The following is a 17,280-nucleotide window of genomic DNA, read 5'->3' on the forward strand; positions in this document are numbered from 1 at the left end:
GGCCCCTTCACAATCATTGCAATCACCATAAAACAACTGTTACTACACAGCTGGGCTCCAAGGGGCATCTGTCACATTTTATTGGATGATTGTCACTAATTTAAAGCCTCAACAATCATATTTGTCCCCTTATTTGAATGGCATTGTTATATACTGAGTACTTCATGGCTGAAACACATCCACCATCTAGAGCCTCTCCTACAAGCTTTATGAGAAGCAGGACTCACATTAAATCCTGTAAAATGTACCTTAGCCAGGTATGAGGTGAGACACTTAGTTTCTCTCCTGGGAAACAGGGTAGTCCACTCACAGACCTGATACCCTGAGCTATCGCCAAAAAGAAAGTGCAAGCATTTTTGGGTTTTCTGGCCATTATTGGCAGTTTATTCACAATGTTTCGGTAAGCTGTGCAGCATGGTTAAAAACATTATAAATCCCAAAGGCGCAACCTGTTGGCTTTGGCAGTGCTTTTTTATATTCCTCTCTATTACTCGGTCTTGCCACCAGACTGTTCGCCCCATCATTCCTAAGTGTTGCCCTATAAACGAGTGATCACCCCTTGCCGAAAACACTAAAATTTCTAACTTTAGATAGTTATTTAAGATTCAAGATTATTAGTAAATAATACTGGCCAGTTCTTTATAATTGAAATATATCTACATTATTTCCTTCATCCCAGAGCTAATGCGGAACTGGTACTCTGTATTAAAATCATACTGACCTTTGAAATTCATATTGAAATACGACTGCCAAACACTTTAAATGTTTCTAACTCTTCCTTCCTCTTTCAGTCTCCAAATCAGTCTAATTTATAATCCATGGTGTAATAAATAACATTGAGCGGCATGTGCAAGGCCCTTTTGCGATTGCAAAGACTGATATTCACAAAATCATAGAGTTTGCGACGGCAAAAGGGCTTTTCTTTATGTACAATGCCATTTCACAGTTCAGAATATTCTTTCAGTCACTAAAAGGACTTTTGCAAACTGTAGGAGGGAGTGTGAAAGGGGCATCCCCGTCCTATTAACGAGTCATAGTGGAATGTATCAATGGCTTGTGCAAACCATTGCTCAGATAGGACTTACAAATGGAGTGGGCCCTTATTAACAAATCAGATTTGTGAATCTTGATAAAAGTTTCAGGGATAGTTGTCAGTGTTCCAAGGGGACCACTGCTAACACTGAGTGACATTTTTTGAAAAAAGAAAACAATATTGCTAAACACAGTCCTGTTTCCTTTAAGGAAAACAGGCTTTGTTAAAAACAAATCTTTATTTAAACACAGTCACAAACATGGTGGTCTGCTGACCCTTGCAGACCACTATGACTATGATTGTGGCCAATCGCAGTGGGTTTCAGATTACAACCTGCCTAATAAATGTTAATGAAATAGGTCGTTTTGCAATCCCCTGCAATCTGTATTTTGAGAACCTTCCTGTTTGTACTTGGGTTGGTTCGCAAAATACTGTTCCATTTGCAGAAAGTCAGTAAGCAATTGTGGCCACATTTTTGCGAATGTAATAATAGTATAAGGCCCATGGTCTGAAAACATAACTAAATTTGCCACGACTTTAGCTTCAGAATACTCTCTGTATCTATTTAAATAGATTTTTAATACATATTGGAACTGGCACAAAATAAAATATTGAAGGCCCAGATGTAAAAAGCAGTTTTTCGATTGCAAATGCTCTGATTTAGCAGTTTGCGACCAGAAAAGTGCTTTTAGCAATGCACTAACCCCATTTTAGGAATTGTTGACTTTTAACTGACTCCGAAGTTCAGAAAAAGTTTATTAGGATAAAAGAATTACAACAATGTGCAGAATATAAAAACAATAGCAATGAAAGCAGTAGGTTCATATACAGTGTAGCAAGTGGGTTTAGAAAATAAACAGAGCATAAATATAACGAATAAGGAATGCCAATACAGTCAAAATTAATGATACTATTAACAATATTCTACAAAAGAAAGTATAAATAGGAATATAAGTCAACACCAAGGAAGTCATGGAGGTTTAGTAACTTCTTGCTGTAGGGGTCCAGGGGTAGTAGAACACTTAGCATGAGCGTCAATGAATGAGATCACCGGAGCCCATAAATCAGAGCGTTTGAATGCCAAATGTGGTGGATATACAAATGTAGTGTCTAACCGGTGATTATAGCATACCACATACCACCATGCTTGATATGAGAGTTTAGTGAAATCCTTCCAGTTTCTCGTTATTTGCTTGGAGGCTACTGCTATTAAGAGGTCAATTATTTTGACATTAAAGCTAGAATGTTCCCAAATGGAGGATAAGCTACCTAAAAAAATATGCAACGTAGAAAAGGGATAAGTGGACTTAAAAATCAAGTTTAGTTGAGTCCACACTTTTTCCTAAAAAGGGCGAACAAATCTACAATTAAAGAGTAAATGGAATAAATCAGCATGTTGGGCCGAACAAGACCAACATTCATGTGAGACATCAGCGTGGAATGAGTGGAGAAAAAGAGAGGAAAATAGGAGTCTATTATAGATGAAAACTAGCGTTTGTGTCGTGTTTGCAGCTCTGGAAGACTTTCTAAGTTTAAGCCAAATTTTATCCCAGACGTCAACGGTCCAGGAGGTGCCAAAATCCTTTTCCCACAATAATTCTGTCTGAGTTTTGTCTCTTGGCGTAAGTGGAGTACGTAAAAAACTGTAAATGGTAGAAGCTTTAGAATGAGCAAGCAACAGAGAATGCAGTTTAACAGTATGAGTAAAATCTATAGAGCTGTTTAAAGGAGATGGTCTAAAAACCAGGGAGGCTGATTGGATAGCTTGTGTTAGGAGGAATATTTAGAGCAAAAAGATGAGGGAAGATCAAAAACAATACGAGCCTGTGCAAAAGGTAAAATTAAATCCCAATCATACAATTGATTAACCCAAATCAGCCCACGTTGTCTCCAGGTTTTTCAATAGAACAGTTTATTTTTAATTAGGATGTGTACATTATGCCATATGGGAGAATCAAGAAAGGATGACGAAAGTATAGATGGGATGAGTTTAGAAGTAAGTTTAAGTATAGGAGTGGAAACAGATTGTGGTTTACGGGTAAAAGATAGATATTCCTGAAAGGAAAAGGGAGAAATGAAGGATCGTTCTAATGTAGTCCAGAGGGGACAAGGTGCAGAAGGGTCAGAGAGCCATCTTGATGATTGAGTCAGCATAAAAGATTAATGATGAAGAGAGAAGTCTGGGAAGTTCGTTCCACCCTCCGACTTTGGACAAATTAGTTTACGAATAGACATGCAGGACTTCTTATGTCCCCATAAAAAAGAGGACAAGATAGAGTTAATTTTCCTAAAATGCTTAAGAGGGATAGATAATGGGATATTTGAAATTGTATATAAGACTATGGGAGAAAGCATCATTTTTATAGTATCCAAACGACCCCACCAAGATAAGTATAGTGGATGCCATTTTGATGTTAAAGAGGATAATCTTTGTATACATTTATCCATGCAACCCGATACCATCCCCGCCACTGTTGAGGTAAAATGTAGACCTAAATATTTGATGAATTAAGGACTCAATGAAAAACCCGAAATAGCAAAATCAGCCCTAAAAGTATATTTTGTCAAGGGGAGAATTTCTTACTTGTCTTTATTCAGTTTGTAGCCAGAAACAGACAGAAAGGATTGTACCTCTTCTAAAAAGGCAGGAAGAGAGGATTGGGGCTGTGAAAAAAATAAAAGCATATCGTCGGCATAAGACGCCATTTTAATGTTAGAATCATTAAAAGTAAAACCATGAATATTATCATTTTGACGAATACAGAGTAAGAAAGGCTCCAGAGCAATATTAAAAAGAAAAGGAGACAAGGGGAAACCCTGTCTAACCCCTCTAGCAAGATCAAAGTAAGAAGAGACATGACCATTCGCTGTGACTGCCGCTCTAGGAGCGGAATATAGGATAGAAATGAAAGCTAAAATTTTTGGTCCGAATCCAAACCAAGGAAGTGTACGAAAAAGGTATGGCCATTCAACTCTATCAAACGCTTTTTCAGCATCTAAAGCTATGGCTGCTAGAGGCTGGGACATATGTTAGGATTTGGATAAAATATCGAAGAATAGATGTGTGTTGTCTGTAAGAAGGCGTTCTTTAACAAAACCAGATTGCTCAGTACCCAGCAAATCAGGCATGAGAGATTCTAATCGTAATGCTAGAGCTTTCAAATTGTTTTTATAATCAATGTTAACTAGGGAAATGGGCGGATAATTCTTACAATATTGAGGATCTTTACCGTCTTTAGGGATAAGGCAAGTGATGGGGTCAGCAAAAGAACCAGCAGATGAACCAGACTGCACAAAAGAAAGTATGAGCGAATGCAATTTGGAGATCAGTAAGGACGCAAAATGGGAAAAGAATTCTACAGTGAGACCGTCTGGGCCAGGAGCTTTATCCAATTTAAGAATTTTTAGGGTGGCATGAAGTTCTTTTTGCATAATATCAGATTCTAGACAAGAAAGGTCTGGCCGTGCTTCAGGTGGATAATGAATTTTGGATAAGAATTGGGACGTAGAATGGTCAGAGGAGGGGGTTTCAGATGTGTATAGTGTTTTATAAAATTGAAGGAATTTATTTAGGATCTCATCATCTTTAGACCTTAACGAATTGTTAGTACCAAAGATAGATTCTATATGAAGTTTGTTTTGTTTAACTTTTAAATAATTCGTTAACAATTTTCCAGTTTTATTTTGGCCACCGTAAAATTTCGCACTTGATTTAAGTAAATAATTTGAAGCATTATTAGTGGTATCTTTATTGAATTGAAATTTAATCTTGAGGAGTTCGGATAAGCAGTCTTTAGATTTGGAAGAATAATATGAGTGTTCTAATTTTTTGATTTTGGCTAATAAAGCATGTGTGACCTGCTGAGCTTTCCTACGTTTGTTGGAAACAAAACAGATAATAACGTCTCTAGTTGAGGCTTTGAAAGCATCCCAAATTATCTGAAAGGACATACCGTCTGTTTGATTAATGGCGAAATACTCATGAAAAAAAGAATTAAAAGACAATGTGAATACAGGATCTAAAAGGAGAGCATTCTTAAAACGCCATTTGCGAGGTAGATTGGGTTTGTGGAGAATGTCAAGATGTGTGCTGACAGGGGCATGATCAGAGGTCAATATAGATCCAATATCCGCCTTTATCAGTGATTGGGAAACATTGTGGGAAACAAATATGTAATCTAAGCAGGGTTGAGTATGATGTACAGGTGAGAAAAAGATGTATTCTCGTAGGGTAGGATTGCAGAGTCTCCAAGCATCTATGTGTTTGTGTTGCTTAATAGTACGTATAAATGCTGTGAGATTTATGAGGTGTAAAGAGAGCTGAAGGGTTGCGATCCAAAAAAGGATCCAGGATTTCATTACAATCACCAGCAAGAATAAAATTGTCATCATAACCTTGTGTAATTTGTTGGGCTAATGAAGTCCAAAAAGAGGGGTCACCAATTGTGGGGGCATATACATTCAATAAGGAGACCGGGACATTATCAATTAGGAATTTAACAAAAACCCATCTGCCCGCCTGATCAGTACAGTGAGACAGGATCTTAATGGAAAGGGATTTGCGAAAAGGAATGATAACTCCATTACGTTTGCCATCACCTGGGGAGAAAAGAACATCTCCTACCCATACCCTTTTGAGTTTCGCAGTTACATCACTATTCAAATGAGATTCTAGTAAGCATGTAACATCTACTCACAGTTTAGCCAAATGTGTCAGAACCCTCTGACGCTTAATAGGTGAATGTAAACCTCTGACATTCCAAGAAATAAGTTTTAAAGGCATAAATTAAGGTTGTAGAGATACAAAAAGTTCCAATAGGAATGACATATAAAATCAATACAAATACAAGCAATATCAAATCAACTGCACAAAAAGTAAGGAATCCGAACTAGATATGAGAAGTAAGGAAGAAAAGAAGCAAAGCGAAGAAATAACCTCTGTAAGAAGAAGGAAGAATGCAGGATATAAGATGGAAATGAGGAAGACCATAGAGAGAGGAGAATATACAAAGGAAGAGAGAAAGGAAAAAGAAGAAAGAAAACATGAAGAGAGTTGAGAATAATGAAAAAATAAAACTTATATACAATCCAAAACATACGAAGGGTGAAGGGATGGAATGCCACACGGAACAATGACGTGTCCAGGACCCACAAGGGAAGGCGGAGGGAAGGGCATAACGAACATACTCGAACACAGGTATGAAAAGACACGCTACCAAAACCTGTGAAGGAAGAAAAGATGGTTAGACATAGTGCAAACAATGACAATACATATTAACTGCTGCAAACATTTTTAAGAAACAACAAATGGAATAAAAACCAAGAAATACAACATGAGAATACTGCAACCAGAACTAGAGTCTTAATACAAACTAGCTGGAACTAAATGATGAAGTAGTTTCCATTGTGTCAATGTGGTGAGAGTACAGGAAGCTCTTCAATTTAATAGGATCTTCATATGTGGTAGTCTTATTGTTGAATGTCACTTTAAACAAGCAAGGGTGAAAAAGACCATATCTTGCACTCAAGGAGCGCAGCTGCGGCCGCAGTGCAGCATGATCCTGAGAGAAAAACAGAGAATTTCCTGACCAAATTATACGATTAATTGCCCTAGCTGCTGATAGAATCTTTAAGAGGTCAGTATACTCCAAAAAATACAAAATCACTCCCCTCGGTTTATGTGGCAACGAAGAAGATGTTTGACGCAATGGTGGGCCTAATCTATGAGCTCTTTGTATATTCACCATGGTGCCTTCAGGTTGCTTAGAAGTTTGAAGAAAGGATTTAAAGAAGGTGGGCTGGTCTGAATCTTCTGTCCCTTCAGGAAGACCATAAATTCGAAGATTATTTCGCCTGTTCCGCTTTTCCAACTGCTCAACCTGTTTGTGAAGGACGGAGATTTGTGAACAAAGAGAGTCTATTTTGGAAGTAGACGAATATAGAGAGCCAAAATTTTGCTCTAACGTATTCACCCGTTGATCCATTGCTGACCACTTGTCAGAGAGAATCTGAAGTGCGAATTTGGTTTCTTCCATGAATGGATGCAGAGCTCTAATCTCCTCCAATATCAAAACCATTGTGACAGAGGTAGTCTGTTTAGGTGGAGAGGGAGGATCTTTTTTCAATCTTTTCGTAGAGGCTTTGGAAACATTAGAGACTGAGGCAATCTGTGAAGGCAATGCGCCTTTGGACGATGAAGCGCCTGATTCCTCCATAGATAGACAATTATAGCGTGAACTGAGATGAATCGAACATTTCCGAGGAGAAGGCGTAGATAACTGTAAAGTCCTAGATGTCCTGCCCATAAATTGGAGAAAGACAAACCAAAGGCATAGAATAGTACTGTGCAGGAGAAGAAATGTTGTGCGAAGAGCAAGAATAACGCAGGCGCAAAACTAGGACACCTGCTCAATCACTGTAAGCATAGCAAACTTAGAACAACAATGACAAAAAATTACTGTAAGGGAAAATCATACCATTATGAAAATATACTAAAAAGTAAGAAATAAATGCGACCCATACATTTGATGTAAATAACTCGATGCGTAAGTATTAATTAAATTAATTAAACTAGAGGTCTTCACATCAATGCAATAAACCAACATAGGAATTTAGTCAGATTCTTCTAATAAAAATAATTTCAGTCTCTGTCTCATGGGAAAAGTAAAATTCAAGGAGAGCCTTAATAGGAAGTCATAATTGAATGAAATCTGAAAAAAGATTAAGTAGATTAACATAGTGTTGAGAGAGAAGAACGGTGCCGCTGTCAGCAACTCCATTCACGAGGAGCACAAAATGGTGGAGGTTCCAAATGCAGCTAGCCATATAAGTAGAAGAGCCAAGTGAAAAGGAAAAGCATCCAGCAGGCTGTAAAATATAGAAAAAAAAACTTACAGCAACAAGAGGGCTTTTAGAGTCAGCACACAAAAGAAGGAGCCAGAGCCCATGACGAAGCATCGCATAGGAGAAGAACTCCGTCAGCGACGAGTGAAAGGACAAAATGGCGGACGCGAGCTCAACAGAGCAGCGTCCGCAGTCAAGAGGCTCGAAATACCTGCAAACAGCCTCAAAGAACGAAGAAAGAGGAATCCCCTGAATCCATGCGCATTCACGCAGCGTCTCTCACATTATGAGGCATGTGCATGTACTTTTGCAGGAAGAAATCACTGCCCGAACCTCAGTCACCGTGGGAGGATCACCAGAGCGCCGCCATTCCTCTCGGGCGCAAGCCACTCCCCCTTTAACTGACTCCTAAAGTGGGTTTAACAATGGATAAGGAATTGCTATTTGGAAGGAACGTGTTCTTGGTGTCCCTTCCAAATAGCAATTCAAAACCACATGTATCAATGGCTTAGGACCAAAATAGCAGTTGTAAAGAATTGACAATGTCACGACCTCTAAGTTGGAGTGGTAACCCATTTACAAAATGAAAGAGGTCCCTTGGGGACCCCTTCCACTTCCTCTTCCTATTCATTCTTGTGAATGCTCCCCAAACATTTTTTAGGAGTAGGTTTTAAACATTTCTTTGTAAACACAGGCCTTTTAACTCCATAGAAATCAGTCTTCATTTAAAAAAAAAAAAGAGTACTTTATTGAGATTTGATGACAGACTTGGTGGTCTGCTTAACCAAGCAGAAACCGTCCAAGTGGTTGGCATCCAATCATAGTGAGTAGCAATTTGCTTCCTTGGTCATTAATGTTAGTGAGGTAGGTCGGATTCTGACCCACCATGATTTGGATTTTGAAGAACTGACCAATAAGTACATGGGCTAGTTCTTAAATATCTTTAATGGTTGCAAAAATACTTATGCGACCTGATCTGGCCCAAAGTCCTTAAGGAACATCTGTGTCCCATTTAACCTCCCAAATCCTTCCCCTTTCCCAACAGCCAATAAAGGAACCAAGGTTGAACTTCATCTTTTTAAAAAAAAACTTTCTCATTTTTTTAGACTGTGCGGACCATAATGCAGTGTTTTTCAGAATTATAATTCCCACCTGAACAGTGTTTTCATTTTGAAGACTGGAAAGAATGTCATCCAGATCCATGTGAAACCTATCTCAGAAAGCCTCCTACAAAGAGATGAACACTTGAACACACACACTAAGATGAACTTGTTAACCTCTCCAAGAAGCAACAAAATAATCAATAGACCTAGTCACACCACTCAAATGGAAAAGCTCACGGTCTAATAAATTGATTGTGCGTATGCATGTATTTATGGAGAATAATAGGAGCAAACATGTTTTTCCACAAGCGAAAAGAAAAATGGTGTCTCTCACAATACCTTCCACCTTCTTTACACTTTTCTCCTTACTAACGTCTGCCCACCTTTATCCCCTGTCTTTCCACCTTTCTCTGTTTTTCCTGCCTCCACCTTTTTTCCTCTGCCTCTTGCTCTCTCTGTAGCTCTTAATCTCTCTCCATATTTCTTCTCTCCCTCTTGGCTTTTCTTATATGCATAGTATTCTCTTGCTTTCTAGGAAAGTTTTTGCTTTATACACCTAATGCATCTACACAAACTTCTCAGCATTGCCGCCATACTTTGACTAGGACAGGACCAGCACTTAGAAGGGATGCTGATGACAAATTATTGGCTCTTCACATAAGCACTCCCAAGCTTTGAATGCAACAGGATCAGCATTTCTTAGACCGTTTTGTTTAGGTTCAGTGAGACACTAGTTGCCCTTCTTAGCGGGCTGTTGTATTTTAATAAGGATTTTTGTCTTATATTAGGCAAATCCACCAGATAACTGGAGTTATTTTGTGTGCCTAGCTCAAAGCCAGAGTCTGGGCCATATTCAATGTTGCCTCACCTCCTCTTATCTTCTGCTTCATCGAGCTCTATTTGTATCTGTAAAGTGTGGTCAGGCAGGTTGGCATTATCCATATCCTTATCTTCTGTTGTTGCTTACTTCATGTTTAAGACACATTGCACCATTTTATGTGTACGTTGTTGTCTTCTATCCACTTGTGATATTGCTATTATGTACTTTGAGACACATATCTATATCTGTATGCATCAAGCCACTGCCTGCTCTCCGCATGCCTCATATTCTAACTTTAGTTCTCCTTCTGCATTTTCAAGATGTTCCTGTCCAGAGTTGCTTATCTCTCTTTCTTTTTTTAGTATGCCACAAGCTTACCCTCTCTGTCAATCACATTAACCACCCTGGTGTGGCGTAAATTCTTGTTCATTGTGCCATTTCTTTCCCACTTACTTAGGTAAACAAATAAATCATGACAGCAGTGTAGTGCAGTTGTACTGAGTAGCATGTCGAGCGTTTCTTCCCTAAGTGTTCAGAAATAATAGAATCTTGAATAACTATCTAAAGTCCACATTTTTTTTCTTCTGGAGGGCCGCATCATGATGGGATTTTCTGGCCCAGGACAGGGACGAGCACCTTTAGGAATGAAAGTAAATTAATTTAACCCAATATTTATTTGAGTTAATGTTTTAATTTCAGATAGCAGAGCGTAGAAACACCGGGCAGGGATTGCCTCTTTGTAGTTCTAGGTTGTGTTGTCTGAAAATAATGCACTAACTCAGCAAAATATGAGGTTAAATGAATTCACCTTAAGCTCTTCAGGCTCATAAAACAGGCACTTGGCTCTGCGATTCACCAGAAAAGGCCACCATCATATGATCCCTTAGGGCTTTAAGTGGAGGGGTGGTCTCTGAAAGGGTCGTAGCTAGGAAGCGTATCTAGGAATCTTTTCCAGGAGACATGGCTTAAAACATTTAACCTATAATCCTCTTCTTAATATAGCGTGCCACTTATCCAGTGTTTTGGTGTATCTCTAGGTTTCTGCCATTGCATCCAGACATATTGCACAGTAACAGTCATGCACCTAAAACAAGCCAGACCAATTGGCTTTGCCAATAGGTCTGGTTTAATTATGTTTTAAAATAAATGAAAAAAATGAATGATTTTGTTGTGAATAATTAGAGTTAAAAATGTTTCAATTCTGAAAATATGAGACTGTGATCTTAACATTACTAAGGTCTGGCAAAGGGGTAGTGGTTTTCAGAGTGTGTCAAACCTTTCCTTTTTTCTGTTCGCACCACTTTTTCCTGCAGTCGCTCGATTGGACATGTTTGCACTTTTTCATTTGAAACCCTCCATCTGCATATCTCACACCTCCTCTCTTTCCTCTTCAGCACCTTATTTTCACTTTCTCCTGCATGTATATCTACATCTCTACACACACACACAATTACCCACTCATCTTTAAGCACTGCATTTTCTTTAATTTCTCCCTGTCAATATTTTGAAACCTACGTACCTCCTTCAAACATTTTCACATAGAATCACATGAAGCACAAGTGACAATAGCTCAGAGCAAGCGAGGATGTGATGAGTTTGTATTCTGAACATCTTTATGATCCACTGACAGGCACTATGAGAAACTGACACTGCCTTCAGCCTCAATGCCAGAGTTCCAAAGGTGATCAATTAACCCACCCACATCCTGAACTCACAAGGTCAAATAAAAGCGACTCAGTTCACAGTATGCATGATACAAGAAAAATATTCTGCATAGAAAAAAAAGTACTGAAGAAATCAGATATTCGTAAAGAATGCTGGATTAAGTAAAACGTGAAATGGAAACTGAAACTATATCGCTGTCACTGATTACATATTCAGATTGTATATTGTTCAGAACTAGATCAGGGTTGTTGCTTGTTAAGTTAAGGTAATGAATATAGGACTCGATAGGGATGTGTTTCAATGTCAGCTTCTAATTTCTGGCAGGCCTGCGACTCGAAGGGACCGACCGACTTCAAGCTCTGAGGTCCCTGTTTTTAGGTCTCTTCAGGACATGCTATATTAAGAAATGGGATTGTAGCACCTCCCATATTTTTCATTGGTTCCTGTGACTGCCCTTCAAAAATACCTTCTTTTGTTTGATTAATATGCTTAATAATCCCTTCTTTTGGACATTTGTAACCTCTTATGAGGACTGCCCCTGTTACATGTGCTCTTGCTCTTTCTGGTATTTATGTCTGTGAGCACTCTTTTTTTAGTTTACCTGACTCAGCTTGTGTTTTTGCAGGCTTGATGAAAGCTTTGCCGGGCTTGTTTATTAAATACTCAATAACTTCCAACTTCCAAGCTCTCAGCGCCACCTACCCCCGCCCCACACACACACACACACACTAAGAATGCTGACTGGATTTAATGTCATAAATTAAAATAATGGCGGAGCAGAGTCACAAGCTATCTCTTCACTGCACATATGGTCTTCTGTCCCAGTGCTCCGCTCGGAACTCGGCTCCGCCATTATTTCAATTTATAACTTTTAATCCATTTTGCAATCTGAATTCCCTCATGTCTCGCCAGAGTTTTATAAATAAGTCTGTTTACTTTCAAAGATCGAGATCGTGCTTGATGTTTTTAGTGCACAAACCCCCAAATTCAAAATAGGCTTTGACCCGGAGCTATTGGACCCCATAACATGATCTCCAGTTACCTTACTTTCATTTAGGTGATTTGGTCATTTTATAGGTTTTTGAGTTAATGCAGACAATCAAAACAGCCCGCCTGTGTAATTTTACAGTGCTTTGTAAGCAGTTGAGCCACCTGGCCTGTACTCTGTCATGATATATGTCACTGCAAGCTCCGTAAGTACAAGCGCTCCTTGCTTTTATCTGTGTGTGACCTGCACCACAACTTTAAATCTTGGCAGGACCAACCCAGCCTGTCATCTTTCCGACTTTAATGAATGGGTTAATAATTAACACACGTAAAAACTGTAGGCGGCCCCACCACTCTCCACATGCACACAGTCTCACCACACCGCACACACACACACATGCAACTTCCAGCTCCTTTGTTTGCCTCAGCCAGTTAAATGTAACTAACACTTAGGGGCACGATGTGGAGCCTGCTTGTGTGTTGTGGACTTTTCCTTTTTTTTATTTACTACTAATTGAAAGTTTAGGCTTGGCCTGCTGTATATTTTCCTACCTGTTGCTATGGGAACTCTGCCTGGTGTGGAAAGTCTGTTAAACTAGTGCTAGGTTGCAATCCTTGTATCATGGAGCGCATTGTATTAATGCTATGCAGTCTGTAGCTAAAGCAACACTGCCCTGCAAGTCTGAGGCAGGGAAAAGAGGGGGTGGTGGGTAGTTTCACTCTCCCTCCGGTGGGTGTGAATGCAGTTTCTAAATGCAGCGGCACTTCCAGTGTACATTTTAGACTTGGCACATCATTACCGTACAGTCAGACCTCTCCGATTTAATTCCATTTTTCACAGTACGCCCTGCTCCTTCGTTTGCCTCAGCCAGTTGCCTTTCTTGCCTCCCACAGACTCACCCATTCACTACTGTTTTGCATGACTGTATTCTATTTGGATGCAATCTAAAGCGCCCAAGCGCTTCTTCAGGGGTAGTAAACGCTATATAAATGCAATTACAAGTGTAAGAGAATCGGCAAAAATCCGCCCTCTCTGCAGCCAAAGTGGCAACTGCAGTCTAATCGCTCCCAACAGAGATGAATACTGCACAAGTTAATGGTGCCGTTTAACCATAAGGAAGCCAGGCCCAACCCATCTTACCTCTCCTGACAGGCACGTAAAGCAAGAGTATATTAACAGAAAGGAAATGGTTGCAGTGCTGTTCAGATGCTTTGTAGGCAATATTGAGAAAAGGGTTGTTTAATTGTAAGCTCGTTGGGATTTGCAGAATTGACGGATATTCCAAATTGTCGCCAACATGTGGATAGTAAAGCTTTTTCAGGGTTAATTTATATTCATTGTAACTGTGATTGCAATTTATAGGAAAAAGCAGAGGGTTGAAACAAAATGCTCGCGTATGTGTGCATATTTTATTTAGAAGCTGTTTCATAGCAACAGGTACTAGTTAGCAGCTCTCATTAGAAAGCTGTTTAAATAAAATATTTGATTCTGGGTTTCAAAAAATTGACTTTTTATTTATTCCCCTAATGCTTCCTCTGTGTTTGTATATTGATGTAAAGTCTCATTTTGTGCCCCTGGTGTGATTTTGAATTAGATTAGTCCTTCAATTTTTTTGGGAAATGTCCCAGTTTTTTGTTTTTAAAATCCGGTCACCCTACTCAGTGCTGACTCTCAAGATGACCCAAGTGCTCATAACCACCTGGAGTGAGAGATATGTGGTAGGGTGTTAACATTGATATATACCATTCTTTAGAAAAAAGTGCCTGTATTTTACTACGTAAAACAACTTAGCATGGACATTTCAATAAAAATGATGTTTAACTTTTTGCGAACATCTATCCATTCATTCACCGCACCCATCCATTCCTTTATCTATTCATCTATCATCCATCATCCATGATTCTCGCATTCGTCGAACGACATGGCACTAAACCCATCCCAGATACACAGCCACCCCCATACCCACTATCCATCCACCCATGGCCTTTACCCTTCCACACTGCCTGTCCTCATATTTCTTCAGTATTGACAGTCACTAATAGTGCGCAGAGGCCATCACAGCCTGGAGACTGCTGGGAGAGGGTATATATAAACGCTTAAACAACACCTCTAAGTACAGGCAAGGACATCTCTTTAATAATCTCTTGTACGGTCCCAAAAGCGAGACCTATTGGCTATGCCAGTGTTTGTTTGCTAACGTTTACAGTACCCTCTCAAGGCACGACCGCATTGTAGACAGTATTCCTGCTGCCTCTCTTGCTTGTCTGGTTTTTTTTCCTTCAGTAAATGCTTCCTCTCTGGCTTTTCAGGAAGTATCTCTGCTATAATTACAATGGGGAAGGTGAGTGGTCTTTAGGTCTTCTCTGGGCTCCCTCTGTTGATTCACTTGTAACTTTCTCTGCCTATTTACGTCAAAGCCGAGGGCAGAGATGCTTTTCAAAAACAGGTTACCATCGCCTCGCCCTTTTGTTTGTTCAACGTATAGCTATTCGGGCATCCGCCATGGATCAACAATGCTCACGCTGGGGTTTGTAGACCATCCCCTTTAAAGATATGTAACTTTTTTTCTCACGTTCATTAGTGAACACACTAGCAAAATGTCAGGGACCTTTACAAAGGCAAATATATATTATGCAACCTATTAAGTGTCCTCGGTCTGAGTTCCACGTACTGTTTCTTATGTGCCATAGATTTACCTCTGCTGAATTAGAGGAAAGTAGTCGAGTACAGCACTCCAGAAATGTTGTTCATCATGAAAATTGATGCGACGAAAGGTTACTTTTTTTTAACGCCCTGACCTTCAACTTGTGCTTTCAGTAGGCTGGAAATGCCCTTTGTCATGAAAAGTGAGAGTGGGGTGCTGTTATACCAGATTTATTACCATAGTTTACAGGGTGATAGCAGTTGTATAATGGTGGTCACACTCTTCATTTGTATTCCATTGCTACTTTACATTTAGATAAAATCCAGAAGGGGCAACCCTTTGAAACACAATGTAAAAGTAAGATTCCAAAAGTTTGGAAAATGCTCTGTAACAGTTTGTACAGCTGATGCACCATTATTTCTTGCCAGTTTCGTGTACATTTTTATATTGGAATCAGCATTGTAAAGGAGAATGTTCCTCCAACTTCCAAAAATATAGAGATCTTGAACTGTGATTAAACGACGGCGCCGTCAATTTTTGAAGTAGCGAAAAAAATGTCCAGATGTGCAAGTTTAAAAGGTGCTAACTATTGGGGTGATTGAGACCATTTGTAAATTGAATACATTGTAAATCTTTAACATGAAAATAAATAGGTGGAAATGTGTAACTATTTCCTGTAATAAAGGACACCACAGTCTTGTAGATAAAATGAAAGAGAGTGGTTTATTGCTTTTGTTTGTTTACTTGATGCACGTTTCGGATCATTCTTCAGAGTGTGTTATTACCAAATACATGTCGCCAGAGATCTGTGAATTTCCAAGTAGAGCCGTTCTTGCATTAATCTAGGGAGTTGGAGCTGAAGAGGCGAATGCCTGGTTCAGGAGATGGTTTATGATGGACTATTTGAATGTTTACAGGAATCCATATGGCCTAGATAACATTTCTGCAACCCTTTCGTCACCATTAGCTTTATCTTGGCTATCCAATCATAATTACAGATAAGCTTTAGCTCCATCTTGGCTGTACACAACTTGATAACAGATGTCCAGATTTCTATTAGGGGTAAAAGAGAAAACTCTTTAATTGTTGGATGACATTTTCACTTGAATTGTGATCCACTTGAGAAAACATTGATGGGCCATTACCTGTTCAACCCTCGTGAGATAACATGGATGGATCATTTCTTTTTTAACCCCCATGAGAAAACATGGCTTGATCATTCCCTTTTCATCTAACTTGAGAAAATATTGAGAGGTCATCCCCCGTTCAGGCTTACCTCCTGCGGTCCATATGAAACTAAACATAAATCTGTGTGTTCTGTCCAGTCTCTACAAGATGAATGATAATCCTTTATTTAACAGAATTTTTTCTAGATGAAAACTTTCTATTACTAGTTTTAGTCAATGTCAACAGCATGAATTAATGTTTTTTGTTGAAATGTTTTTCCAGATGAAAACTTTGCAGTTCCGCACAGCAAGAGGGGGATTCTGGGAATGGCCAACAAGGGGTCTCACACAAATGGCTCACAGTTTTATATTACGCTGCAGGCCACTCCCTACATGGACAGAAAGTATGTTGCATTTGGGTATGTATAAGTTATATATTTCTCAATTAAGATATGAGCAGATTTTGCTGAACGTGTTTTTTGTAAAGCACGAGGTTTCTGGAGAGCTGTTCCTTTTAAAGCTAGCTTTTATTAGGCGACACAGAATAGAATATATACCCATCAGTCATTTGAGGTGTTTTGCAATTCTCCTCCCGTACACAATGATGGGAAATCCAGAACGCTGACTTCCTACCTATCAGAGTGCAATTAAACAAAGAAATAATGGAGGCATGGAACTATTTCTTAAATATTATTCATCAATGATTATAATTTATGAACCATGCTTTTAATTTGAATGCACTTTCAGATCTAACTAATTCCATAGCACTCATGTGGCTATGGATGTTTGAAGTACCAAGAAAAAGAGTAAACATTGTTTTTCTTTGTTAACCCTTTCGTTACTCGTTTGTTTGCATACCTATTTACTTGAGTTTATTTCCAAAATTCTACATTAGGTAGTTCAAGCACATGTACCTCTCAGGTGTCTTTCTCCAGCCATGCTCACTGTATGTTTATTACAGCACATTCAGAGCAATGTATTGGTGCAAAAACCACATCGATATCTCTTTGCAGCCTGA

The 17,280-nt window shown here is 39.1% G+C and overlaps 1 protein-coding gene across 2 annotated transcripts in view; it reads left to right on the forward strand.

Moving 5' to 3' along the window:
• The window catches only part of PPIL6 (peptidylprolyl isomerase like 6), a 212,890-nt gene that overhangs the window by 160,701 nt on the left and 34,909 nt on the right, over positions 1–17,280 (forward strand). For both annotated transcript variants that reach the window (XM_078648402.1, XM_078648403.1), the window contains exon 7: positions 16,546–16,681. In XM_078648402.1, the coding sequence (XP_078504528.1) occupies positions 16,546–16,681 (136 nt within the window). The remainder of the gene's footprint in view (positions 1–16,545; positions 16,682–17,280) is intronic.

The sequence above is a fragment of the Lissotriton helveticus genome, chromosome 6, assembly GCF_964261635.1.
Source record: "Lissotriton helveticus chromosome 6, aLisHel1.1, whole genome shotgun sequence".
In the NCBI taxonomy this organism is placed as follows: domain Eukaryota; kingdom Metazoa; phylum Chordata; class Amphibia; order Caudata; family Salamandridae; genus Lissotriton; species Lissotriton helveticus.